Source organism: Microtus pennsylvanicus, chromosome 18, assembly GCF_037038515.1.
Source record: "Microtus pennsylvanicus isolate mMicPen1 chromosome 18, mMicPen1.hap1, whole genome shotgun sequence".
NCBI lineage: Eukaryota > Metazoa > Chordata > Mammalia > Rodentia > Cricetidae > Microtus > Microtus pennsylvanicus.
In genome coordinates, this window is record NC_134596.1 from 33,693,522 (window position 1) to 33,720,603 (window position 27,082).

General features: G+C 35.5%; 1 protein-coding gene across 3 annotated transcripts in view; it reads right to left on the reverse strand.

Annotated features, from left to right (window-relative positions):
* Nucleotides 1-27,082, reverse strand: part of Nox4 (NADPH oxidase 4) — a 91,239-nt gene that overhangs the window by 8,002 nt on the left and 56,155 nt on the right. For all 3 annotated transcript variants that reach the window (XM_075952725.1, XM_075952726.1, XM_075952727.1), the window contains 5 exons: nucleotides 15,656-15,737; nucleotides 7,022-7,141; nucleotides 4,824-4,932; nucleotides 2,514-2,582; nucleotides 1,197-1,297 (listed from right to left, as the gene is read on the reverse strand). In XM_075952725.1, the coding sequence (XP_075808840.1) occupies nucleotides 1,197-1,297; nucleotides 2,514-2,582; nucleotides 4,824-4,932; nucleotides 7,022-7,141; nucleotides 15,656-15,737 (481 nt within the window). The remainder of the gene's footprint in view (nucleotides 1-1,196; nucleotides 1,298-2,513; nucleotides 2,583-4,823; nucleotides 4,933-7,021; nucleotides 7,142-15,655; nucleotides 15,738-27,082) is intronic.

Genomic DNA, 27,082 nt, shown 5'->3' on the forward strand with positions numbered 1-27,082 from the left:
TATGTATTACATAAATAATTATATGATAATATAATAATCATAATGTATAATATATAAGTGTGTGCTTCCCCATGACGAACAATTCCAAAAATGTCTAGATCACTAACTGAATGTACATATTAGTGATTACAATGGTAAAGTCATACGAAAAATACTAACCTATGTACAAACTTCTCATAAAAAAATTTAAAAACACAATTACAATTTATATGCATACTTGATGATATAAAAGTAATATCAATTTAGCAATAAAGGCATCAATTTTTCAGGTATAAAGTAAATTGAATTCCAAGAGAATTCAATAATTAATAAATTATTAAAAAATAATTAATAAATTAAACAGCAATTCAAGTTTAAGAGGAAAGGTTGTACAATGTTCAGTAGCTAACAAGAGCTTCTTCGGGCATCATTTTTATAGCCAAGGAGTTAATATATTTCTATTCCAGTATATATGTTTAAAGTAGTTAATTGCAAAATGTCCACATCTGCAAACTTTTTAGTACAACTTATGAAACATCTGAAAATTAAACTCAAGTTATAAATTTTAGATGTTCATGGGCACACAGCTTTCCAAATATTTTCGGTATTTTATGGCTAATGCAGTTCAATCTGGTAGTTTCAGTGAACATATATGACTAGTTCATCTGTCCTAATGTAAATGCCTTTCCTTCCACCGTTAATTCTTCAGGTCAGAGACACGTCTATAACACTAAGATTCTTCATAGAACCTCAGCTTCTAAAAAGGAAAAATGCATTTGGAAATACTTCTTGTTTGAATAGTTAACATAAAAATAAAAGCTTTGAAAAAACTCCAATCTGACAATAAAGTACAAAAAATTAATTTCTGAATGTAACCATTGGTGATATTCCCTTGTTTACCAAAACGACATTGAAAATATTTTATTCCAGTTGCCTGGAATATACCATGTAAATAAATGTCCAAGTAAAAGTGAGTACAGAGATTTAAAAGTAGGTGAGTCTAATTCATTAGCCATTTCTAAATCAATTTTAATTTTTTGGTATTCCCTGCTTTTAGGGTGGTAAATATCTGACTTCAACCTTTGATTGAATGTTCAAATGACTTTGTGATTTGAAAACATATGGACAATTTATCTTTAAACATTTCATGGGAAGGTCCAGAAAGATTTTAATTTGATCTTCAGCCATACATCAGTTTTATGAGGAACATTACTTACCCTCTGTTACATTTTGCTATTTCATCAAATAAAAGCTTCCACCGAGGACGTCCAATAAAAAGTCTACAATTCAGTGTGGGATAGTTTTCTCCAATTATCTTCTGTCAAAAAAGAAGGACATGTTTTATAAGACGTAGCTTTGAATAAATAGCACATTTCTCTTACGTGAATTCACCTGGACCATATCTTAACTTCCCAATTGCTAAGACAGAAGGTAAGAAATGGAAATATATGAAGTACAACCATTTCAAAATGTCACTTTCATTTTCTTTCCCTTTAAAATTCATTATCCTTTTGAATGCCATTTTTATAAATTGCTGACATACCTAAATTTTAGTTGTTTCATTTTTAATAAATTTAAAGTAAGATAAAGAACAAATTTCACGTCACTGCATACTATTAAATGGGCTCAAAATGAAATGTCACTGACATATGTTTGTATGTAAGGATAGTTGTCATATTATGCTCATTATATGAGTAAATTAACACAATTTAATCACAAAATTTGGGGAATAACTGCAGACAAGATATCCCAAAAGAGAAGAGCTCAAAATTTCTACCCTATCAATCAATGTTGATTAATGCATTGTTAGAAATAAAAACACTCCTTAATTGTCAGTGAATAGTCACATGAAACACACACACACACACAGAAAGAGAGAGAGAGAGAGAGAGAGAGAGAGAGAGAGAGAGAGAGAGAGAGAGAGAGGATTTTTTTAACCTAAAAAAAAAAAAACATTTGCCCCAAGATTCTTCACATTTTATACAGCTATTTGATATTTTTAAACATGAGTTTGTTTCACATCAAAATATCGCCACTAAGAACAGACATTGTCCCGATGAGTTGAGATGACACAAAATGCTGTGTGGAAATGCTCAGCATACTCTCTTATCGTAAACAAGGCAGGGTAGCTCTTACTGTTTCTACATGAGATTCCTCTGGGATAAACCAAGTTTAATTGGCCATGGCTTTATCTTTGCTCACCATAGCAAAACTGCCCTCTATGGAAAAAGAATCACAAGGTTGTACACTTATTGCTGCCATCTCCCTAGAGACAAAGAACTTCAAATCAACCCCAAAAGGAAAGATGGAATCAAAAGGTTTGCTTCAGCATGCTGTGAGGGGAACTGAAAGGCACAACATGGTTGACTTCAAGGACAAGTAACGAGTTTTCTGGACAGATTCCAAAAGAGGCTTTCCTTTAGGACACTTCTGCTCAAACCTCCTGCGGTAATTTTTTTTCCAGCACAGCTCTTCTTATAAATCTTCCATTATCAAGGGGCTCATTTAATTAACAATAACATCCAGCCACATACCTGAATCCCATCTGTTTGACTGAGGTACAGCTGGATGTTCACATAGTCAGGTCTGTTTTCCTGCCAAAACTGGGAGCAACAAGGCAATGAATAGACTCATTTAAGTTCTTTCCAAATGCTCAGGTTTTACCTAGCATATGTGATTCTATAACACAATAGATAATTTGGCTTATCATAGTATAATATAAGTAGACATGAAGTTGATAAGTGATTAATAAATACACAGATAGGCAAGCGACAGGTGACGGGTTCTTATATTCATACCTTGCTCTGATCTAATGCTGATATTTAGGGATGATGATGATGATGGCAGAAAAAAAAATATGTACACCTAAAGATACAGTATAAGTCATTCTAAGCACCACCTTATTCCTACTAGTCCCCTTTAAATATCCTTTATTTTATTTTCTGCAAGGCCCTAAATTTTAACCTGCAGCTTCACTCATCAATAAACATAATTTTCATTTAAAAAGACAATAGGGATATAGGATATTTATCATAGGGGAAAATCAAAAGAATAAAAAGTAGACATGTGCCTTGTTTACGGTCATTCACTGCCGACTTTCCTCGAGTAAAAGGGTAGGAGACAAGAAGCAACCTAGAAAACGTGAGACAACAGCTTTCCTTTTCCTCTCCCACCTGGAAACCTTGATTCTACATTAACTATTCCAAGTACCTTCATATTTGGGTTATGTCACAACAATTATAGAGCATCTCTAAGGTTCACCCACACTTTACTATGTGTCAGAGTGCTCATCTTTTCAGGTTAAAGAATTTTAGTGTACAAATTCACTGTATTTTGTTTCTTCATCAGGCATACATGAGATGTTTGCATGTTTGGAATATTATAAATAATGCTTCTAGGAACATTTTGTGCAAGTCCACATCTTCAATAACACTAGATTTGTACTTAAAAATGTTTTCCTAACATAAAGTCTGAAGTACCACACACATGCATGCATAATGAATACACATGCATGCATGCAACACATGAACACAAGCCCTACATACGCACACACACACACACACACACAATTCTATTGCCGCATTTCTTGCTTTTTTCTTATGTTATAGACTCCTCTACTATTCATCGATTGCATGAAGCATACGGCTCTATCACAGCACTTCCTGGAATGCTGGGTTCCCCATCTTGAATTTGCTACCAAGCTTCTTGACTAACAATCCATTCAAGTCTGTATCCCAACAGCATTTGGTTTGGCGGACACTCCTGAACTCACTCCTTAAACAGACACTCTGTCAGCAACACTGATATACTTCTATGTTCCTTTCTCTTTTACCCAAATTGAAATCTCAGAATCAGACATACTGCATATTTATTGGTTTGTTGTCTATCACACTACTAATATAAGATAAAAACGTGGCTATATTTTGTTACCTTATATATCTTTAGATCCTAATTCACAGTTGGCAGTTAATGATATTTGCTGGATGATAACAAGATTGATTCCATGTAGAAAAAAATATTGCAATGAAGCATGTGAATGATGATCACTGAAGAACTTTTTACAGTTAAAAAGTGCCAACATTAAGGAATTGATAAGTCAGTAACAGGGAGCCATGGAATTCTCCACAGCAGTAAAGACAACAAATTGATTCTATGCTAACTCATAGAAAAACAACTTTATGATGGTAGAAATAAGTTTTCAAATGATTTGAAGAAAAATATAAATAACATGCTAGAACTTTCATAATTCTAGTGATATAGACTTTATAGGTAAATTAGTAAGAGAGATTTGCCTTTACTCAATTGATTTGAAGTATTTATAGCTTTATTTATATAATTTGTACCTATATCTCTCTATACATAAAAATTAATGGAAAGTATTAATGATAGAATAGGCAAAGAATGAATACTATTATTTCTGAGTAAGAAATAAAAAATTGATTTTTAATCATGTATAGTGGGTCATGAAACTTGCTGACTATAACATTAAAACAAGAATATGGGACAAACTTATTCTAATTGAGCTTAGAAGATAATGTAGTGTCTGCGGTGGTCCCTTCATCCCTCTTCTCTCTTTTCTCATCACTTCTAGCCATGTGCATATACATGTATGTGGAGTGTTTTATGTTAAAATGCAGAAACACATGTTAAAGAATGTCACAGGAACACACATATATTTGCAAGCACTCATATCTGAGAAGATGTACATCTGTTTTAGTTAGATATTACCTCTGGTTTTAGATACAAAAGAAGTTTTTATTCTATAATGAGTACTTCTTGCTTTTAAAATATAAAAATATTTAGAAAATGAGATAACTAAAAAATAATAACCATCCTAATAATACCTTGTTGTGTAACATACAGAGCAAGTCTGCAAACCACTGGAAGGACCGGATGTCTCTGCACACCCAGATAAAGTACAGTCTTCTTAGCTTGTATGGTTTCCAGTCGTCCCTTGAAAATCAAGAGTGAAGTTGTGACTGGAACTGGATGAACAATACAAAATTCACCTATTCTTGAACATTTTCATTCCTAAGCAATCACTAAGAGACAAACAAAGATGTCCCAAACCCAGTCACTTCCATGTCAGCATGCTATATATTATTACTGTCAGTTACTGTAAACAACACATTGACTCTATGATGTCATCAACTGCTAAATTTATCAGTATTATATACACATCACCTGCTTCTACTTTGAGACCATAAACTGAACTATTGGATAAAAAGAGCATTGGCTCATGAGTCTCAGAAAAACAAGTTCTCTATTTCAGTGAACTGTACCATTGTGCAGGAATCAAAAGGTCATTCGGCCTTGCCCTCACTTTTAGGCAAAAATCATTCCAGAAACTTGGTTGTTTATCCTTTTCTTAATACTCACTTAATAAAGATTTCACAACCACACACTATGTAATACATTCCATTCACTCTCAATTCCAAGTCACGATGCCTACTTATGACTATGAAGCAGACTTGAGGTTAAGAAAATGTTCCTATTTTTATAATACTAAATATCAAAATAACTTGTAATATGTTGTCAGAAACAAATGATTTCTGGATTGTAACATGCTTGTTTTTTTAAGAGTCTCCAACATGTCCCCAAATCACATCCAGTAGAATACTTGAAATGAAATAAAATATTATTCAAAAATATCTTTCATTTATCTTTTGTGCTGAGACAAGGTCTAGCTATGTAGCCCAAACTTATTTTGAACTCGTGACACTCCTAACAAAGCCAAAGGAGTGTTGATCCCTCTGCTTCTTCTTTCTCCTTCTCCTCCTTCTTTTTAAAATATTCCCTCAAACATTTTCAAGTGAATTTTGCCTACTTGAGAAGTGAATGGAAGTGATCCGGGATCACCTTTTTTGCTGTCACTGTGTGTTTTTATGTTGACGAATCAACCTTTGTTTAGAATTCCGGAACTAAAGTACTGAGAGTATGTCCCATTTGGGCAACCTCAACTTTGACATTTCTTTTCTTCAGTTTGTTACAAATTTGCTAATAAATGAAGGGCTGAGGTGATGAAGTGTTCATCGTCTTCTCAAAGGAGCTTTCCCTGATCATACTCTTATAATTACCCCCAGACATTTATTTTTATAATCTATTCAACATTGTTTTGCTTAAAAGGCTTTTATGAATTAATTTCAGACATGTATATAATGTATTCTGGTTTCCCCCCCCCAATCCTATCTTCTCTCCCTCCATCACTATCATCTTTCCTTAATTCCCTATCAATCCTGTTCCCAGATTTATGACTTTTGGTTTTGATTTGTGGTCCGTTTAGCTTTACCAGAGCCATTTGTGACCACAGATTGAATTAATCATTGGAGCCTGGTGGGGTCACCAGTGGGCACAAAACTAAAGACATTGACTTTCTTTCCCCTAGTCTATCAGTAGCATGTAGTTTGGCAATGGCTTCATCAACCCCTTACTACTGATGTGCTCATACTTCTGAAGACTCAGAAAGGCATGATTGCAATGGTTATGTTTTGTCCAGAAGAGGACATTTCAATCCTGGCCTCTATAATCTCTATTCTTTCTGCCTCCCTGTTCTAAAATATTCTCTGATCCTTACACAGCTTTTCACTGGATTTGATATTTTCAGAAACAATTCACCGTATAAATGTGTTACTTTATTTTAAGTTGCTCTAATTGAATGTTGACTTTCTAACAGCAGAGTCTATGTTTCCATTGACTGTTTCACCCCCAGTAACTCTAAGATTAATTGGCACAAAGGCACCCCAAAGTAATTGTTCACAAAATGAATGAACAATGGCACCACTGTGAGGAGGTCAAGCAAGAAGGCCTAGGGTGTGTAATTCTTAATAGGAAAAGAAGATGGATTTCTTTTTCCAGGGAGCATGCGGGGTGCTGAAGCTCATAAACTGTGTTACTGAATTTTTCACTTCCCTTAGTAGGAAATTAAATTTCTTGAATAGCGAGTAAGAAAACTCTGTAAAAAACTATTTCATATATAAACTAGAATTATTTGAATATTGATACTTCTCTGTTTGGAGTAAGAAAATAGATTAAAGTGACGTACAGCAGGGTGTTTAGTATCGATGCAAACGGAGTGACCCCAATGCCTCCGGCCACACAGAGGCTAACTTCATAGTTCAGCGACTCCTCAAATGGACTTCCAAATGGACCATCAATGTACAATCTATAGAGTGGACAATGAAAATAAGTTAATTTCCTATAACATTAACTATTCATGCTGAATGCAAATTCTATGTGCTGTGATAGCTCAGGCATTATCTCTTTGTTCCTTACAGTGAAAGGTCGTAAGGAAAAAGCAATTTGTTTTGAACAACTGATAGCAAAACAAGAACTTCCTTCCATTTCTACATGAACTAAAAGTTTAGAAAAGCATAGGAAAAACTATTTTATAAATGAGTTATTGGTTAAAGCTCTGGTAATGTTTCACTATGACAACTGACCAAATGAAAATACCAGTTTCTTCACTGTATTTGAAACTGAATAGTGTACCCCTCAGTAGCAAGTACTCTATCACACATATTTACTCACATATACACTATATGGACTGGAAATCAGAGAAAGCAGAAGAATCTAATTGTTCCTCTCTTGCCCTAGATAAATTATTATGTATAGGAATTAAAAGAAATCACAATAGAAATTGTCCTTGATCTGTGAGTGCTTGTGTGTGTGTGTACATTTAAACATCCTTAACTGTAAACAGAAATCATGAATTGTCTACTTAGTATCCATCCTTCTTCTCGTAGTAACAGAACATTAATTTTATTCAGGGAAGCGAATGTCCAGCCAAAACACCACATTTCTCAGATTCCATTCATCTGTTTTGACTGTGTGGCTATTTTGGCAGATGTGGAACAAGTGAATCTGGAATGGAAAGACGTCTCATGAGAGGCTGTCTCACTTGGGTGCTGTGACTCTTCCCCTTCCCCTTTCCTCCTGTATCCCCGATGTCTAAAAGGTCCATATTTATGGTCAAATAGTTATCTGTGATGATTGCAGAATAACCATATTTTTATGGTTTGTGTGATTTCAGCATCTTGACAGGAAAGATAGACCTTATGTATGTAAGACAGTTGCATTGAACTTTTATCTCAACAAACAAGCATCAAAATTGATGTGCCTATGACTACATATCTTATACAATTACATATGTACAATTCTTACTCTGTCTACTTAACTCATAGCTTACATTTAGTCAGCAAACATGAAATATGTGTGAATTATTTGTATGACGATGTTTTTGATTCAAGACCAACAATGACTTGAGACCTACCCTATAAATGTTTGCATCTTCATCTATGCCACATTGAATGAGTTAGATAACAAACAGATTAATTGAATGCATTGATACCTTAAAAGACAAGACTGTCTGTAAATTTCAGCAATAATATTTATACATTATTTCATCAACAAATAAGTAAGAGGAATCATGGAAAAGACCTTTCTACTATTTGTCTGCTTCCAAAGCAACACATCCTCCTCCCTCCCCACATGGCTATTCTCTGGTGTTTTGTAATAGCTTTGAACACAACCACTAGAACTTGAAGTTCCAGTCACTTACTAGGAATGAGATCACCGATGAGCTACTTGACCTTGCTAAACTCCATTTTCTTCATCCATAAAAGAGACAAGATGTGATGAGACAGAGAAAACCTGTTAGGAATTGTAGAATGCAACCCAAACACTGGAGATCGTTTCTACATATGACATCAGTGTATTTATAGTATCCCATTGGGATGAGGCACAGCATAAACAGAAGAACTGGACTAAGCTCAATACAAGGTGGGGATGGTAAGGATTTATTATGATGGATCTCTGATAATCAGTTGCTTTTCATTAGAAACAGTTTTAAAAATTCGTTATAAATTAATACATATAAATGAGGTCCCATGTAATATTTTGAAAACTGAATTCACTATGAAATATTTAAATCAGCTCAGTCACATAGAATTCAAACACACACACACATAAACACGGCCCAAACAATGGTGAAGGGAAAAGATTACAAAATCACTAGTGACCAGTTCTCTGATTGATGAGACCTAGATTTTTTTTATGAGAGGTAGAGACAAGAAAATAACTGAAATCTAAGTTTTTACACATTAATTTCATTAATGTGCAAAATAACTTGGTTTTCATTTATGAGTAGTAGTAACCTTTAGTACCAGATTTTACAATTACATTATATGTGACAAGATTATGGATATTAAATGCAAGTCTTCACTTCTATAAAACTGCAGTTGAGCTATGGACATAATTTTAAACTTCAGTTGACAAGTGATGGAACATTCTATTATGAAGGACAGCATATCTAAAGAAAGGACCTATAAACTTCCATGGTTTACCCCAAACTACATATGCATATTCTACATTTTAATACATGTTTCCCTTAAAAAAATTCTCGTCAGTGCTTCTAAATTGTGTTATTCGTTTGTTAAAATGGAGTTGATTAAAGAATCAGTGGAGATAGTTTTAAAAGTATTCTCTTCAGGCACTTGCTGTTGCCTCTCAAGACCAGACTGATATTACAATTGCCTTTGCCAATTTGAGGGGAAAGTTTATGTGTAAATAGTAAATGTCCTTACTAAGTTTTTACAGTAGATGATAATCATCACACTTCTGACTCTCCAGTCCCTTCCAAGTACCACACCGCTTGCTCCGAAGACTTTACCCTCAAATGTCATAAATGTGTATCTTTTCCCTTGATCTATAATTTATGCTTCATGTAAGTAATGTGGTATGCCCCAGTCTGCTTTGTATCGCTATAATAAAATTCCTGATATTGGGTAATGTATACAGAAAAAAAAGAAAAAAAACATCAAATCAAATTTATATTTCTACATAATTATATTCAAAATACATTTCTACTTTAAGAACCAAAGAAGCCTTTTAACATGGACCTTTGACATATAACATACTTTAAAAAATCATGATATTGTTACTGATGACAAATATTTATGATCGGTATACAACCATTTCATGCTATTTTAAATGCTTACTTTAAAAACTATATATCTTTTTAATTTTTAAGCCATTTAAAATCTTTAAAGAATTATTATTTTAATTTGTGTGTGTGTATGGTTGTATTGTGGGTGTGTGTGCGCACACATGCATGTCATTATATGCCACAGATATGCAGTAGCCCTTGGAGGCCAGAAGAGGCACTGGCACTGGAGTCACATGGATTTTTTTTCTTGAGGCTTCTCTTCTTAAAAGTTTTAAATTAAGAAAATCAACAAATACTTAAGTTTTACCTCAGAGTCTAAAACAAGATATCATCAAAATAAAAACTGCGTATTTAAAATTTAATCTGTTCCAGAAGCTGTACTAATTATTCTATATATACCGTCACTGTAGAGTCACAAAATAACTTAAAGTAGGCATAATAATTGCCATTTAATTGTAATGGGAATTTAAATGCCAAGGCATCAAGTAATTTTCCCTAGACCACAACTCCTATTTAGAGAAAAGATAATTTCTAAATTCCTTTTGAATCTATCTCCAGCATTCCCTTCCTTAATGACTAGACATTAATCATACCAGCCAATCACCACTTCTTTTGGTTTGGAAAATAAAGGGCATGCAGTCCTAGACCATCCATCAGGTAACAATTTCTTCTTCATCCGGGAGAAAAATGATTATGATTAACTACTCCCCAGGAGAAGATGGATTTGCAGTTTAGATCACTCAAGAGATAATTACATCAGTAAAAGCCATAAAAAGTGGCGAGGGAGCATTAAAAGACCGAGATGGTCTTCAAAATCTGTCTTGCTTTTATGGGTTGTAAACTAACGTGCGAATGGAATTTCTTGGAGGGCTTATTAACACACCCAGATCTGGGCGCTACCCCTAGACTCTCTATTCAAGGTTCATATTCTGGATGAAGGCTAAGACATGAAACTCTAACAGCATCCCTGACACCCCCACCAGAGCTGTACTACTGCAGATGATGATTTTGCATACAGTGATCATGGGAGCTCCTGGAAGCCCATAACATTTGGATCAAAACTCTGTAGAGGGCAGGAGACTTAACTCAGTGGTAAAGTTCAGTAAAACACTTGCCCACCTAAGAGCCACTGAGCCTGGAAACATGGAGATACAAAACAAGCAAGCACAGACCTTGCTCGAAGATTTGGATGGCAATATACATGAAAGGAAAAAAACATTGCTAGCAAAATGTTAAGTAAGCCTTCGAAGACAGAAGCCATTCATCATTTAAGGATCTGCAAGGATAAAACTTTTCTGGAATGGAACTACCAAAAAAAAGCATATTCTTGAAATTATATTCTTATATCCATTATGAATTGACATATTTAGTTTAAGAGTAGCTTTTAACTTTCATTTTAGTACTCATCTATAAAACATATTCATCAACTATTTTTGAGGCTATGAATTAACTCTGATGTCTATCTGTTTGCTGAGGATACTTTTGAAGAGCAATGAACAAACAATACTCTGTTAAAAAGTGGGTGGTTTCTATCATGGGAATCTTAAGATTTACTTTTCTCTTCTTTCCATGTTGGGGATCAAAGCCACAGGTTCAAAAACGCCAGGTAGCCCTTTATCAATGAAAGAAATTCAACCTGGATTTTTAAGAACTTTTCACAAACGAAGAATTTCAGGACAATATATTAGTCAAAAACAAAAAAATAAAGTCCCCAACCAATGAAAACCTCACAAACCTAAAGTCCACTGACACTGAAAGGTGTCTGGCAGGCAATAATAACAGAGGAGGACAAACCAGCAAAGCCTCTCAAGCACGCAGACGGTAAGTCATGCATACATATCTCACACACAGATGCTAAGTCATGCATGCATATCTCTTACACACGCGTGCATCCTCAGAATGTTAGACGCATTAGGCAAACCTCCAGCCAACTGACTCACATGGCTCCTCTAGAATCGGTTCTTATGAATATGTCTGAGTTACTCTGTCAGCCACATAGGTGTCCTCTTGTTTGCTTATTGGTTTTGAACTACCAGCTTCTTGATTGTCGGATCTCTTAAAGAGAATCTTAAAATTTTAGCCATTCTTCAGTTTTTGGAAAATCATTTTATTTTAGTGGTCTGCTAGTTTTCTAAAGCTCCAAAGAGTATGTTTTAATTGTGAGTTGAATGTTAGGGGCTGTGGGACTTAGTACCTGATAATATTAACAGAATAACTCCCCTTTGACATATTGCTTCCCTAGACTAGAGAATACCAATGGCATCAGAAATACTTACAATTCAATTCTACATACAACTCCGAAATTTACATTTTTAGCTATCTTGTCAGCTAGGTATTAGAATTCCACTAGTAAAGATGTCCTAGTATAGACAAGAGACAATAATTCTTATTTTGTCTTTTCATTTTAAAAAGATTTCTTTTTGATTTTTGTGTGTTTATATGTCTGTGTATATATGTGCATGTTGTGAGTGCAGGAGTCCTTACAGACTGTGGTGAGCCACCTGATGTGGATACTGGGAACTAAACTTAGATCTTCTGCAAGAGCATCACATCTCTTAACCATTGAGTCACTTCTATTATACCAACAAAGTTAAAAAAAATAGTCTATTTGTTGTAAAGAAAATCATAGTTGTGGCTGTGGAAACATCCAGAAGAACATCCATATCACATAAGCAGGAACACAACAGAAAGGGCTTCAACCTGACTAATCACCCCCCAAACAGAGCCTATGAACAGGACATCTTTCTTGGGAAGCACAGTGATCCCTGTGACAGCATCAAGCTTGGAAAATGGTAATCAGACCTCACACAGAGCTTTCATGCTGCTCAGAGGCAAGGCTTAGGGTTGAGGAAGTGCAGAACAGAAAGAAATGAGGACTAGGTTGAGAACTGACTTCTTTATACAGGCCTGGGGTTTCACATCCTTTTCTTTAATACCACAAAGCTGTGTAAAATGGAATTAGGACAGACACTGTGACTTACTCAAATTAATGTAGCAAGGAAGCATCTTTGCCATTTCCGATCAAAACATAGGAGTAAACAAAGATATTCATAGAAACTGTCACTCATTTCCCATCATGAGGGCAGTAAAAAGAGGTTGCAGTCACCCAAAATTCGGACTGCTTCTTCTCTCCTCTTCACCTCCATCTAGTCAGTCACCACTACATTGTGTGGATTGTGCCTCCTGACATCCCATGATAGTCACTGAACAGTTCATATCACCAGCACCTCATGGATCCTTTATGGATTTTGAATGGAGATTATATTATCCTGAGACAGTGCTTCATGTTTTACTTTTGATCCACGGTAAGTGGATGAAAATATAGGTTAGCTTTTATTCCCATTGCTTAAAGCCTTCTCACGATTCTCCACTGTCATTGCAACAAAGTCCAACTTCTGTTAAATAGCAGACCAGATTGAGTCATCTTCATTTATCTTTATATTCTTCTTCTCTAGAGTGTGCCTACAGATGTGTGTACTGCACAATTATTGTTAGCTGGAGTGCTCCTCAAGCATTCCAATGGCTGCATGTGCTATTAACCCTTGGTTTTGACTAAATAACCTCTCATCTGGACATTTTACTCAAGGACAAAATTAACTTTATATACTTTGCTTCAAAATAATTCAATATTTCTCCACATATGCCTTAACACATTGGTATGATTTATTCATTAAGCTTTTCCCTCTAAGAATTCTCGCTTCCTCAGATACATACACTGTACCTTAGTCATTTTTATATTATTGGTAGTTAGGATCACGTGTCATGTGGTATGCATTCAGCACACATTTGATGAATGGTTAGATAAATATATGGGTGGATAAATGAATGACAGCCTGTATAACGAGATTAAATATAATTTGGAATAACAGAGATCTGAGTTTGAGAATCAATGGCACCACATTACTTGGTTATGATATATAATTTTTTTTCTCGATCCTCTCTAAAATAATAATACTAGGAAAATAATAAAGATTTCATGGAATTATTCACTTAAAGGTATAATTCCTAACACATAAATATATGTATGTTGCTAACATTTCATTATTGGGGTGATAATAAAAGTATGGTAAAAAAAATATATTACTCTTAAGTGAACAAAAACTACTAAAGAGGGAGAATTTCTAGAAATAGGACTCTGAATACAGAGAAGAAAAAGGAAGACTATCTTGCTAAGAGATGAAACCTAAAAGGTCATCTGAGGACTGTGCTTTAGAGATATTACACAATATTATGACTTGAAGACATTTTTAAGCAGCCAGTTGGAAATGAGATTGGGTTGGAACATAGATTTTACTATCCAAATAATTAAGGTTGTTCTTTGGCAGTCAAGCAAAACAATAATTCTGACTTCTGTTATAAATAATATTCATGTTTATAAGTAGTGGATGCTTATCTAGGTGCTTAGCATCTCATAGGACTTAATCCATGTGAAAAGAAAATGGAAATAAGTTTTTCTGCATTTCCACAATACTTTGTCCACATCCACACTAAGCCTTCCAAAGCTACTGCGTCATGTTTTGTTGACTTAATGATCCACTTAAGCTTCCAGTCTAAATTATGTCAAATTTCTTCAAACATTCTGCACATATAAGCTGTTAAGTAAGGATAAAATATAAATATACTCTAAAAACATATCACAAACCAACATCTTTTCAGACATCATGATGGTGAGCTGCACAGAGACTGAGAAATTAGATGTGTTCCTGCTGTTTATTTCCCCTAACCTAACATCCAAATGTACTTCGCAGTAAGTGTCCTTTTCCTTTCTTTGAGTCCTCTGTTTTATTTTCATAACCGCCACATTTATTCATACTAAGAACTCTTACAGAACAATATCTGCACTTGACTTCTGGAGAGCGAGTGTCCCTATTTTGGGCAATGGGTCAAATAGGGGTTCATAAATTTAAGAACGTGATTAAGAAAATTTGTTATTATTTAGAACCATGTTTTCCAGAATTATTAGAAAATGTTTTTCAAATGGCTTTCCCTTAATATTTCTTTAGTTATGTTTCTGTTCCTCTGTCATATCATCAAGCATACATTTCATTGATGAGTCACTTTTTCTACCACATGAGTTTATTTCACCCGAAGACCACATTTTTATATCCTCTATCGTTAGATTTTTCATGTTCAAAGAATGCTAAAGATTAAAAGGAATCATGCAACCTAATTAGAGTCCACCCCAAATCCCACAACATGCATTAGCTAGAGTATTGTGAGTCTATGTTGGATATAATAGGCTTCATAAATATTAGCCTTTGTATATAATATATTGCCTACAAGTTGCTTTTTACCTTGTGTTTTAGGTTATAAGGCATATTTTTAAACAAAAAAAGGTTTATTGCAATTAATCAGCAAAGGAAGTAGAAAACTAAGAGGACAATCTCTATGGAAATACACTTCCTTTAATTTAAAGAATAGAAAATAGAGAATAAGATTAGGAGCCATCCACTGATGATACGGCATGACTAGACAGGGGGCTCATTGCTTGCACAGAGGAGCAACTCCCCAGTCACACAAAGTTCAATAGAATTTGAAGCAGAGATTGGTCTTCTGCATCACTTCTGAGGAGCCAAAGATCAGACGCTATAAGTGAGATATTAAAGTGGTTTGGCTCAGTTACTCAGGATCTTTACAAAGCCCACAGAATAATTACAATTTGCTTTCTTGCATCAAATTCTGCCAATATCTAGTGCTTCTCCTCTCAACACCCAGCAAACTCCTGCTACTTACTTGGGATAATTTCTAGACTGAATGAAGGGCAGAATCTCAGAGTCCTGGCCAGATGGAGGGAGTAGTAAATCTCGGAATCGTTCTGTCAAAAGAAAAAAAAAGGAATTATCAACTGTGAAAAGTTCATCAAGAGAATAATTTCAAAATAGAATTGGCTTTCTTTCTACTCTCTGCATGTATTTCATGACTAAAATAATAAAGTCACTGAAAATATTTTTTAAAAGTATATCCTTTGGTATAGACTTGTAAAATCTTATCACTGAAACATCAGAAAACACACAATGACATTAATTGTTAGACATGTATACTGCTATTACTTATATGAGTTGAAAAATATCAATCATAGCTCTCATGTTATGTGGCAGGCATTTGGCAACGATGAGTGTCATAAGATCAACATTAGGACTAAGCATGCCACTATACACTGCTGATAATAAAGAGCAGTTATAAGAGCTTGTAAGAGTGATTTAGGGTTATTCTGGAAATGTGAACTTTGCAATGACTATTGTTAAATCTTTCTAGTCCATACCCTGTAGCAACTTTCAGTATGACTGGGTAGAAAGCATGAGGGTATACAAAGCAACATTTTTATAACAATCTAAAACAGAAATATCTAAATTTCTCATAAACATGAGACTAAGAAACCTATTCTCTTCGGATAATAGAACATTTACTAATAGAAGTAAACTGAATGCTTTTATTTGTAGATACAAACCGAATCATGTTGTAAACTTTTGAGGATGGGAATGCACAAAATATCATTTTATAGAGATAGAAAGCAATGAAATAATGCATTGTGTCAGCACAGTCTATATAAAGCCGAAGAAACCAATGAACACAATAAGGCAGTCGATTCCATTTCACGGTAAATTTTAGGAAGAGTTAGATGTATTCAGTAATGAAGAAGCAAAAAGGTCATTGTGAGTAATTTTTAATACATCATATTCACTAATTATGTTATAATGAATGCATGTTTCTCAATATTTCAAATGTACTAATTATATTATCACGATAACTGAATGACTGAGTTTAGAGTAGTCAAACGAGGAGAGGAGGTCATGAACCAAGATTTAGTTGAATGGACTTTAGAGCATTTAAAATTCTTAAGGAAGGCAAGGAGAAGATATGACAGAGAAAAAGGCATGAATTATATTAAATGCTACCTTACAATACTAACACTGCCTCTCTGCCTGCATTGTTGAAGTATTTACTGTAGCAAAATTGGGCAAGGTAGAGCATCCTGATTCATTAGGGAACAGCTGAGTCATTGTCTCCACCAGTAAATCTAGAGAATGAGCACTACTGAGCAACTTACACAACCAAGCTGCAGCAGTGTCCCAGCCTAAAATGCCAGTGTTGCTGTAAATCTATTGCCACGAGAGGTGAGCACTCTCCCTGAAATACTAAAATCTACACCTGAAGACAATGCTCCTTCCCAGTTACTGTATGTTACAAAGGTAGTCACTTGTAAGCATAACAGAAGGCAGCAAAGGATTCCCAAGAGAAGAGGCATACAACTTCTTTGCACATGTTCAACCAGAATCATTTCAGTTGTCCATCACAATTTTTGCCTTTGTCACCCAGTCTTTACAGCGACACGCTTGGGGGTGAAACAGTGGGATCCAAGAACGGCCTTATATTTTCTGGTTCTATTTTGAAGTGTAGAGTTCTGAAGCTGAAGCTCTCATCTTTTCCTTTTGTATTTACTCTTTAATTTGCATCCAAATTTTTGAAAATTTATGAAACATTAACTACTGCTGGGTTGTTATATTTAATCTATGAAGTTATTATTTGTTCCAGTAGGATGATATCAACTAGTTTTGAAAGTTGTCTGCTTTCTTCTCTTAAAAATATTTCTTTTATTTTGTAAGATTATAATTAAATCATTTTCCCTTCTCTTTCTTCCCTCCAAACCTTTCTACAACACTTGCTCTCTTTCAAATTTATCGCATCTGTTATTTGATGACACATGACCCTGCCTTTTATTTTAAAGGAGTACTTTTCAATGTTACTTATTTCCAAATACTTTTACTATTCAATCCTTTTCTAAAATAGATCCTGAAAATGAAACTTAAGACCAAAAGAAATCAAGAAGTTTATTGACCATGTAAAAGAATGTTTTCTCTAAAAAAAAAAAAACAAAACATATAGCAGAATTCACTGGGAGCTAAAAGCATGCTTTGAAATTTGCTTAAAATGAAAACGCTTCAGCCTCTCAGATTCCTGCCATCAGTTACCAATGGCCATCCTGTTCTTCATCTGATTCCACAAGAAACATACTTTGATTTTTCATTTGCCAACAAAGGAAAGTAAAATGCCAAACTCAACATGCTTGTTCAACCGACACAGGATTTTCTTAGAAAATAGCAGATTCCCAACACTATTGCTCAGGCCTTTCACAAGGCATCTTAGAGGAAGTTGTTAAAGCCACTGACAAGAACCAAGGGACTCGCTGCCATGATGCAGTGATGAGCTGACTAATGAGGTAGAGATGTCTGGAGGTGATTTTCCACCAACCGGGAATTCCTTAATTGACACGAGCTCCTACAGACTTTCAACTTCATTTTATTTCTCTCTAATTCAATCAACCAAACGGGCCTGAAGGACAACCTATACAGAATTACATTAATGTGCACAGTATAGACAATCACTTATGACACAATATAGGTATTCAAGGACAAAATTAGAAGGAATATTTCCCAATTTAAAAATTTTGTTTTGATGTATTTACTATGCTCCAGTGTCATGTTACCTTTAGGAGAAACTAATCAATCATCCAATTATTGGCAATGTGCAGTACATGAACTACAACAAGGATTTGTGTAATGACAATAAAAATCATGGGAATCTATTTCTGTTGTGAGAATGGAATATTCCTATCACTACCAAGAAAAAGAGGAAGATGAAATGATTTAAGAGAAAAATTGACAGTAATTTTGAATGATTGAATGATATCCCTTTATAACCTAGGAAAAATCTTTTGATTACAGAACTTAACTAATCTTGTTTAGTAACATACTTGAAAGGAACTTGTTTGCTAGAGGCAAGATTTGAGCAACTTCAAATAATTGTGTTTCTATAGGTGGTCTTTTTCCCTGTTTCTTTCACTATTATCTTCAATATGAAAATGATGCTTCACTTACTTTGAATACTCAAATATCACAGGCAAGAAAGGGAAGTCATATAAAGTATCTCTCAAAGGTGACAGAATTGCCACAAAATGAAACATTTATTGCATTTTTACTAAAACATACAATTTTATCCTTTTTCTTTTAATCTTTATATTACGTCCAATTTACCAGTTTTGGTTGTCTTTTTCAAAAAGCACCGAAATCAAATCCTTAAAAACACTGAAGTTCCCCATGGTATATTTGATCTTACTTATAAAGTTAACTGGAATAAGTCAGCCATGGTGGTGCACACCTTTATATATAACACTTGAGAGGCTGGGGCAAGAAAACTGCAAATAAGAGCCAGTCGTTACTACACAGTAAGTTTCCTTCTTGAAAATGCATAAGAAAATGGGAAAAATAAATGGAGGTATAATACAGGTAGTATTAGAAATTGTGTTGTCAAGGAAACAGAAACTACCCCCAAGCAATATAAAATGAAACTGTAAAATCGATTCTACCATGATACTTATCAGATTTTACATTGATTTTTTTTTTAACATAGAAAGCTTTATGTCAGTATAAATATGTGAAATTTGGTCTTTGTAGACAACTGGATTACAATGAGAGGTATCTAAGACTGCTAACGTATCGCTGTGTACATCAGGAGTCTTTTCCATATGTGAGAAAATTAGAGTGTTTGGGTGGTGAATGCATGGCTGAAGGGTGAAATGTTAGTGGCACTTTCCGAGAAGCTGGAGCCCCTGCTGAAAAAGAGGTCTGAGAAAAACAGTGTCCGTAGCCCGCGAGCCATTTCTTTGTAAGACAGTTTGAATTTTGCTGCTGCCACTACACTCTAGCTTCTTAGACCTTCCGTGAACCAACAACACCAGCAACTTTCCAGTGAGCTTCAACCTTGCATTAAGATTGATGAGTTTCTTGGACAGGGAACTACTTGGTTCTCTGCTACAGAAGTCCAGACAGCAGTTGTTCGGTCACCTAGAATCTGAGGTTTAAGTCAGTCTGAAACATAATCCCATTTTCAGATCTCTCAATCAATGTATCATGTGTCATATCATATCATATAATATTATGTCATATCTGTTTATCTATCTATTAACCATTTATATATCATCTGTCATCTAACATCTAACTACCTGTCTGTCTATTTTCTATCTATCTATCTATCTATCTATCTATCTATCTATCTATCTATCTATCTATCATCTAATTTTTATCATTTGCCTATTTATGCAAACATATACATGCAAATTCTTTTGGTTCTTTTTTTATACTGTGATGCTTTTTACAATAATTTTATACTGAAAGATTAAATTATTTTATAATGCTGACAAGTCTTTCTTATTGTATACTTTACAATACTTAAAAGCAAGAGATTATAGCAATAATGATATCCAACAAGACCTTGGATATTCCCATCACTGCAAAGACACAAGAAGGTATCAATGAGACATGGAAACGTATGCATTTGATTGTTTATAGTGATCATTTCATAGTATATGCCAAATGTTATATTGTATAACTTGATTATACACAATAAACTTATTAAATAAAGTTAACAACTTTAATAAGTAAATCACCCTCTACTCATAGGAAAGCATGAGTTCAGACTGATATCTTAATTTTAACTCAGTAGAAGTATTGGAAGAAGGCCACTTGTTGGTTCCCATCTGCTCAGCCCTGAGATAATCACACAGAAACTATATTAATTAATTTACATCTTGGCCCATTACCTCTAGCTTCTTTTGGCTAACACATCTTAATGTAACCTAGCTCCATTAATTTGTGTATTGCCACATGGCTGTGGCTGTCTGGCTAAAGTTCTGGCGTCTGTCTCCAGCGGGGTTAAATGGCTTCTCTCCCACTCTGCCTCCTTTCTCCCAGGATTCAGTTTAGTTTTCCCCGCTTACCTAAGTTCTGCCCTGCCACAGGTCAAGGCAGTTTCTTTTTTCACCAATGGTGCTCACAGTATACATTTAGAAGAACACGAATTTTAATATCTCTGCTTGCCTTGCCCAGCTTGGTTTATGCCTGCTTCCTGACATTTGATCTGTATAGTACTCATCGCATACTTCTATCTTTTAATTAAATGAGAAGAAAATAAGCTAGTGGTGATGTAGTCAGTAGACACATTTTTCTCAAATTCCTCTTCAAAGGGCTTGTTGCTCAGCTCTAGAATTGGCAGTCAGACACACATCATGACCCTTAAGCTCCTTCTGCATTGATCATATGTTCAAAGGCAATGATTTCCCCAGAACAGTTCCAAACTCCAAATGCAGAAAGTAGGGATCTTCCAGCCCTATCCAAACAGATCTGATTATCAATATTTGCTCTAAAGCCTATTATAAATGTATCTGCATTGGATTGACTCCGTATAGCAGCTGCTCAACTTCTCTCAATCCAATAAATTTGTTCTTTTGTCAAGGTATTGATTTTTAACAAGAATGTTACATTAAACAAACAAACAAAACACAGCACCAGTTTCATTGGAACACAACTTGCAAAAGATGAGACTGGCAGGCCTAAATTTTGTACTGAGAGGTTCTCTATGAAATTTGCCAATACCAGGTGAAACACATGTGCATGCTACTAAGAAGGACTAAGGTCAGGAATGAACTATTTCCCATATTCCAGATGTTTCATAAACATCTGAATTGTATATTCAGATGCTCACTGTTAAAGAAAAAGTCTTCTCAGACACAGATTCCTTGCAACAGGTGCCACTACCTGATATGGCCAAGAGGTTGGTACAATGCAATTCCCTCCACTTTTATAGCATGATCAAAACCATTCTTTTTACTAGAGGCCTTGAACTCCCTTTTGAATCCATTCTTACTCATTAGACTTGGAAATCTAAGAGGAGAGCCTGATTTCCCTGTGATATCATATCTGGGACTCAGTGAGTATTAAGCAAAGTATAAGGCATTATAGAAAGACACCCACTTATTCGTCGATGCTAACTCTGTTATTCTGTAAGCTCAGAACTGCAAACTTTGCTGAATGTGCTTCTTGAACATGTTGGTTATTAAGAAATAAAATAAAAGAAAGAGAAAAGAAGATTAGTAAAGTGTTAGGATATCCATAGAAGAAACCCTTCTAATCCATGGAACTACAAGACAAGCTAAATATATTTGATAAAATTCTCCCTTTTCTCCCTCATCAATAAAGGCCAACAAACCCTAATGGAAGACCGTTGAGAGTAAGATCAATATTTAGGGAAGCTGGAAATTTCTTCACATTAAACATTTGTTTCCCTCACATAACAAAACATTTACTGAATGGTTCTTATTTGCACATTCTATGAATAGAGAAAATTCTCATCAAGGCAACTCTGCTTACTGCAGAAACAAATGCTCAAAACAAAACGATTTCACAGTCGTTATAGACATGTGTTGATGGGGTTTTAAAGGGACTTACAAAATTGCTTAAATTACTTAAAGAGGGAAAGAGGAGCATTACTTCTAGTAACTCAAAATTAATGGTTTTCAAGTTTTGATGTTTATTTTCTTAGGAAAAATATGCACATTAATCTTAGCAGAACCAATTACTTCTAACAATGGAAATTAAGGGGCAGACTTAGAGACAGCCATATACACTGAAAAGAGATAGAGGATAAATTTGCTGTTCTGGAGAATTTGTTTAAATCAAATAACTTTGTTCATTACCATGGTAACTAGTGCTGAATAACAATGGTTTCTATTTAAAGTATTGCTTTCAAAACAACATTAAAAGCATTCATAATAGACAATTTTGGATAGATCAAGAAATCTAGATCTAGAGAAAGAACATTTTCTTTTTACATCTATAGCCAAACCTTCTTTACCAGAACTCAAAAGGAAATAGACAACAATTTTAGAATAAAAATGTCAGCTGCCCGTTTGGATTCTTATGGAACGTCCTTTCCACAAATATCAAGGCCACTGTGAAAACAATACAAAACAAAACCTTATTCTTCTGTCTTATATACAGGCGCACAAAACAAACGCAAAACATACTTTTCAGAAGACAACAGAAACACAAAACATGTGTAACCAGAGCTAGTAATTGAGTTATACCAGTTGAACCCGAGAAGAGGCGTTACACCCTCCCTGCTCTGGCCATACCTCCTGAACTACATTCCTTTTAGATTCTCTCAACTATATGAAAAGGTATCTACTTTCACTAATACTTCAGATAGAGTTAAGATATTAATTCCAGCCTTTGCCTCCCTGAAAAGATTTATAATGTGACATCTATAATGAGCAGAGAAATGATTAGAAAGAATTTGTGTGTTGTAGATAAGGAAACTGAACATCAGGCAGGACCTGACAACCCACAGGTCTGCTGGCTAGCAGGAGGTAGAGACAAAAACCAAACAGAAGCATTGCAGAATCAAATTGCCATCCAGTATTTTTTTTTGATTTCTTGGTTTGCACAGTTTTCTTTCCAGACAAAGCACTCTGTTCATTTCTCCTCCCTCTTCTCTTTTTTTCCTTTCTAAAAACAATCTTATTTTACATAGCAATCCTAGTTCCCTCTCCCTCCCATCCTCCTTCTCCACTTAACTCCCCCATCATACCCACTTCCAATCTACTTCTCAGAGAGGATGAGGCCTTCCGTGGGGAGTTAACAATGTCTGTCACATCACTTGAGGCAGGATCAAGGCCCTCCCCAGTGTATCTAGACTGAGCAAGTTATCCCTCTGTAAAGGGAAGTTTTTGTCTCATATGGTCTTACAGCAATTCAGTCCCAAAGAATCACACAGGGGCTTATATTAATCATAAACTGTTTGGCCTATCAGCTCAGGTTTATTATTATTATTAACTAGCTCTTACAACTTAAATTAACCCATAATTCTTGTCTATGTTTAGTCACATGCTTGGTACTTTTGCTCAGTAAGTCATTCTCATCTTGCCTCCTCTGCATCTGGCTGGTGGCTGACTCTCTGCCCTTCTTCTTTCCAGAATTCTTAGTCTGGTCACCCTGCCTATACTTCCTGCCTGACTAACAACAAATCAGCATTTTATTAAAATAATATGAGTGATAAATCTTTAGAGTGTTTAAGAGTATTATCCCAAGCCAGGCGGTGGTGGCGCACGCCTTTAATCCCAGCACTCGGGAGGCAGAGGCAGGCGGATCTCTGTGAGTTCGAGACCAACCTGGTCTACAAGAGCTAGTTCCAGGACAGGCTCCAAAACCACAGAGAAACCCTGTCTCAAAAAACCAAAAAAAAAATAAAAAATAAAATAAAAAAAAGAGTATTATCCCACAGCATCCTTCTACAGGGAATGGACTCCAAAGAGCCAGTTCATTCACTAGAACCAGTATTTATCCATTTCCTTCTAGCCTAAGGATTATATAGTGAGAAAAACCACACCTAACATCTGCATGACACCACACCTGCAACATTTCAGCACAAGTCTGAAGGGAGACAATGCAGTATTATAAAAAGGAAAACTACTTTCAATGGGCCCGTCCACTTTTGAGGGAAGCAGTGATAAAATTCTATCCCCGTTGGACCCATTATTCTGCTTCCTATTTGGTAAGCGTACAATTTAAAGACATGGAATGAGCTTTTGGAAACTACAAACAAACTTCTTTGCCTCGAAACACATCAATGATTCGCTGTCTATAAATGGATTTCTCCTAAGATGTAAATTTTCTTTTATTGCTGTGGAGGCTGTGCGGTAACAAGAAAAACACCCACAAGGGCAAGAAAGAAAACACAGGTTCAAGAAGAGTGAAAGCAATTATCAGAGGCACTCTTGGATAAACACATTACTGCTACTAAGTTTTCTTCAACACAATCCACCTTTTAAGGAAAATGCTCTACTGAACAATTGTCACAGCAAATACATTGTTAAACAGTGTTGGCACTGAACAAAAGTAACACCTCAAAAGGATCAAGGCTCAGCTTGATACTAATTCAGTTTTGGCTTTCAGCACAAACTCTAATACTACCTACGCTCTTATTCAAAAAGGAATAGGCAATTTTGTTCAAGACTCAAAGAAAATGCAAGGCTGTGTGTGTGTGTGTGTGTGTGTGTGTGTGTGTGTGTGTGTGTGTGTTTAAAGTGTTCTTGCCTAAAATCTGGGCTATGAAAATTAATAGCATGAAGTACATGGTCTTTCGAAATCTATCAAAACCAACCCAGCAGTGTGTCTTTTGTGTTCTTAAATATAGGACACACTGGATACAGACAAGGCCTAAAGAAAATCCACATCAGGGAAGAGCAGCAAGTAAATAATGCTGTTCTAGTGGACTGGACAGTTTTCCGTAAGCCCCCCAATTCCTCCTTCATCTGCTTCCCTACTGCCAGGACCTCTTTTCTTTTAATGCTGGTCTTTAATCAAATTCTGCCCAGGACTTAAGGGCCAACTTAGAAGCTCAGTCTTTGAAAAGGTCTTGATTGATCATGCTGAACAGAAAAAATATTTTCACAGAATTTCCTCAGCTCACAGTTTGATGACAAGAGAGAAATTATATGCAATGAGTGCAGCCCATGGGGTAAAGATTCTTCATCGGCCCTAGGACAGAAATTAAAGTCCAGTTCCTTTGGCTTAGCATTAAATTTTTTTTTTGCAAAAAAAAGCCAAAAGATCTCGTGTGTGTGTCTGTAGCTCTCCCTCTCCCAAGACCTCTGAATATAAACCAACTACTCAGCCCCATGAACACAATACCACTGTCTAAAGAGCATGTATTTATTATTTCTCCTTGCTTGTTTTTTAAGGTCCACTTTGGCCATACAAATTCCTTGTATGTTTTGGCAAGCGTCTGCATTTTCTCTTTAAGATCTTAGCATATTAGTCAGTTTTTAGCAGTTCCTAATCAAGTAATTCAAACATTAACTGCCAGTTTGAATAAAGTTTGGATACCAGTTTTGTCTATTTTATAATCCTCTGGTTTTTGCTTTATAAAAATCCTCCAATCTGTGTAAAATAAGACTTTTATGCGCTGGGTGGAATCAGTGGCAGACCATAGCTTTTTATTAGGACAGGTGTAAGAATGGGGTAATGGAAGACTAGTTTGTGCCTGGTCTTGGTGCTCCATTGAGCTTGTTCCTGGACAATGTGATGTTAAGCAGTGTTTGTTTTCTGTTCTCATAGCTTGAGAAGGATCGACAGCTGGGAGATGCTGGAGTATGGAATTCCTGTTTCTCCAGGAAGACATATGCAGTAGGTTCCCATCAGGCTACTAGAGGCCCAAAATGGTGAGAATATTTCCATCTAGACAGATGGTTGGAATATGCAAACTTATGTCTGCTCCTTCTTTTGTTATATAAGGTTAACTGGGAATGGCTGTCTTCAGGATACTTGGTCTAAGGTGGCTTCACTGCCTAAACAACAGAATGCTAATGACTTGATGCCTCAAAGTGTTAAAGCAATTAACTGTTTGAATTGTCCTTTGTATCATGTTAAAGAAGTTTTTTGTTATACCACAGTACTATTGTGGTAATGTGGATGATTTCAGTATTCACTGGGATGCCCTCCTGGTACTATTCTATGGTTCCTGTATTACTATTTCTCAGGCATCTTTGTATTCTTCACTTATATTCATAAATCCCTATGTCCCTACCCTCACAAAGAGGTGTTTTTGCCAAGGCTAGTCTCTTGATAGCTAATCACTGGCAAAATAGTTTCTCCTGAAGGCAGGCTGCTGAGGGAGAAGAATGTTTGGTACTTTTTAAAGCAGCTCATTTTTCCTAGCCCTTGCCAAAAGTCCAAGATTTTTCTCTTAACATTTTGTTATGAAGACCTTATAACTCCCAGAGACAATAAATTCATGAGAACACAGACCTATTGGAGACTGGTTATCGCTTAGCCTTGTCCACAAGGAGGTTCTTGCTGTTCATGGCGCTGTTCTACCCAGACACTGGGACCATGGAGTTCAGCTGATGAGTCCCTGTGTGGAAAACTCCTGGAATCCTCTTATCAAGATTACATGAGAGAGGAGATCTAGCCTGGCACATAATATCTCTGACACTAATCCAGAAAAATTGCTGATTTTTTTTTTACATGGTTCAGCCTTTTATATGCTGGCAGCATACAGCTTCTGTAATGATTCAGTCCCACAACATGGCTGACACTTCCGGGTTCCAGGGCCAAGCATGTGCAGACAAGCCCTCAGGCAGAAGTGCTTAACGGTGCCAGGAATCTTTATTTTATTATTTTTATTGATTTTTATTGAGCTCTACATTTTTCTCTGCTTCCCTCCTCTTCCCTCCCCTTCAACCCTCTCCCAAGGTCGCCATGCTCCCAATTTACTCAGGAGTTCTTGTCTTTTTCTACTTCCCATGTAGATTAAATCTACATATGT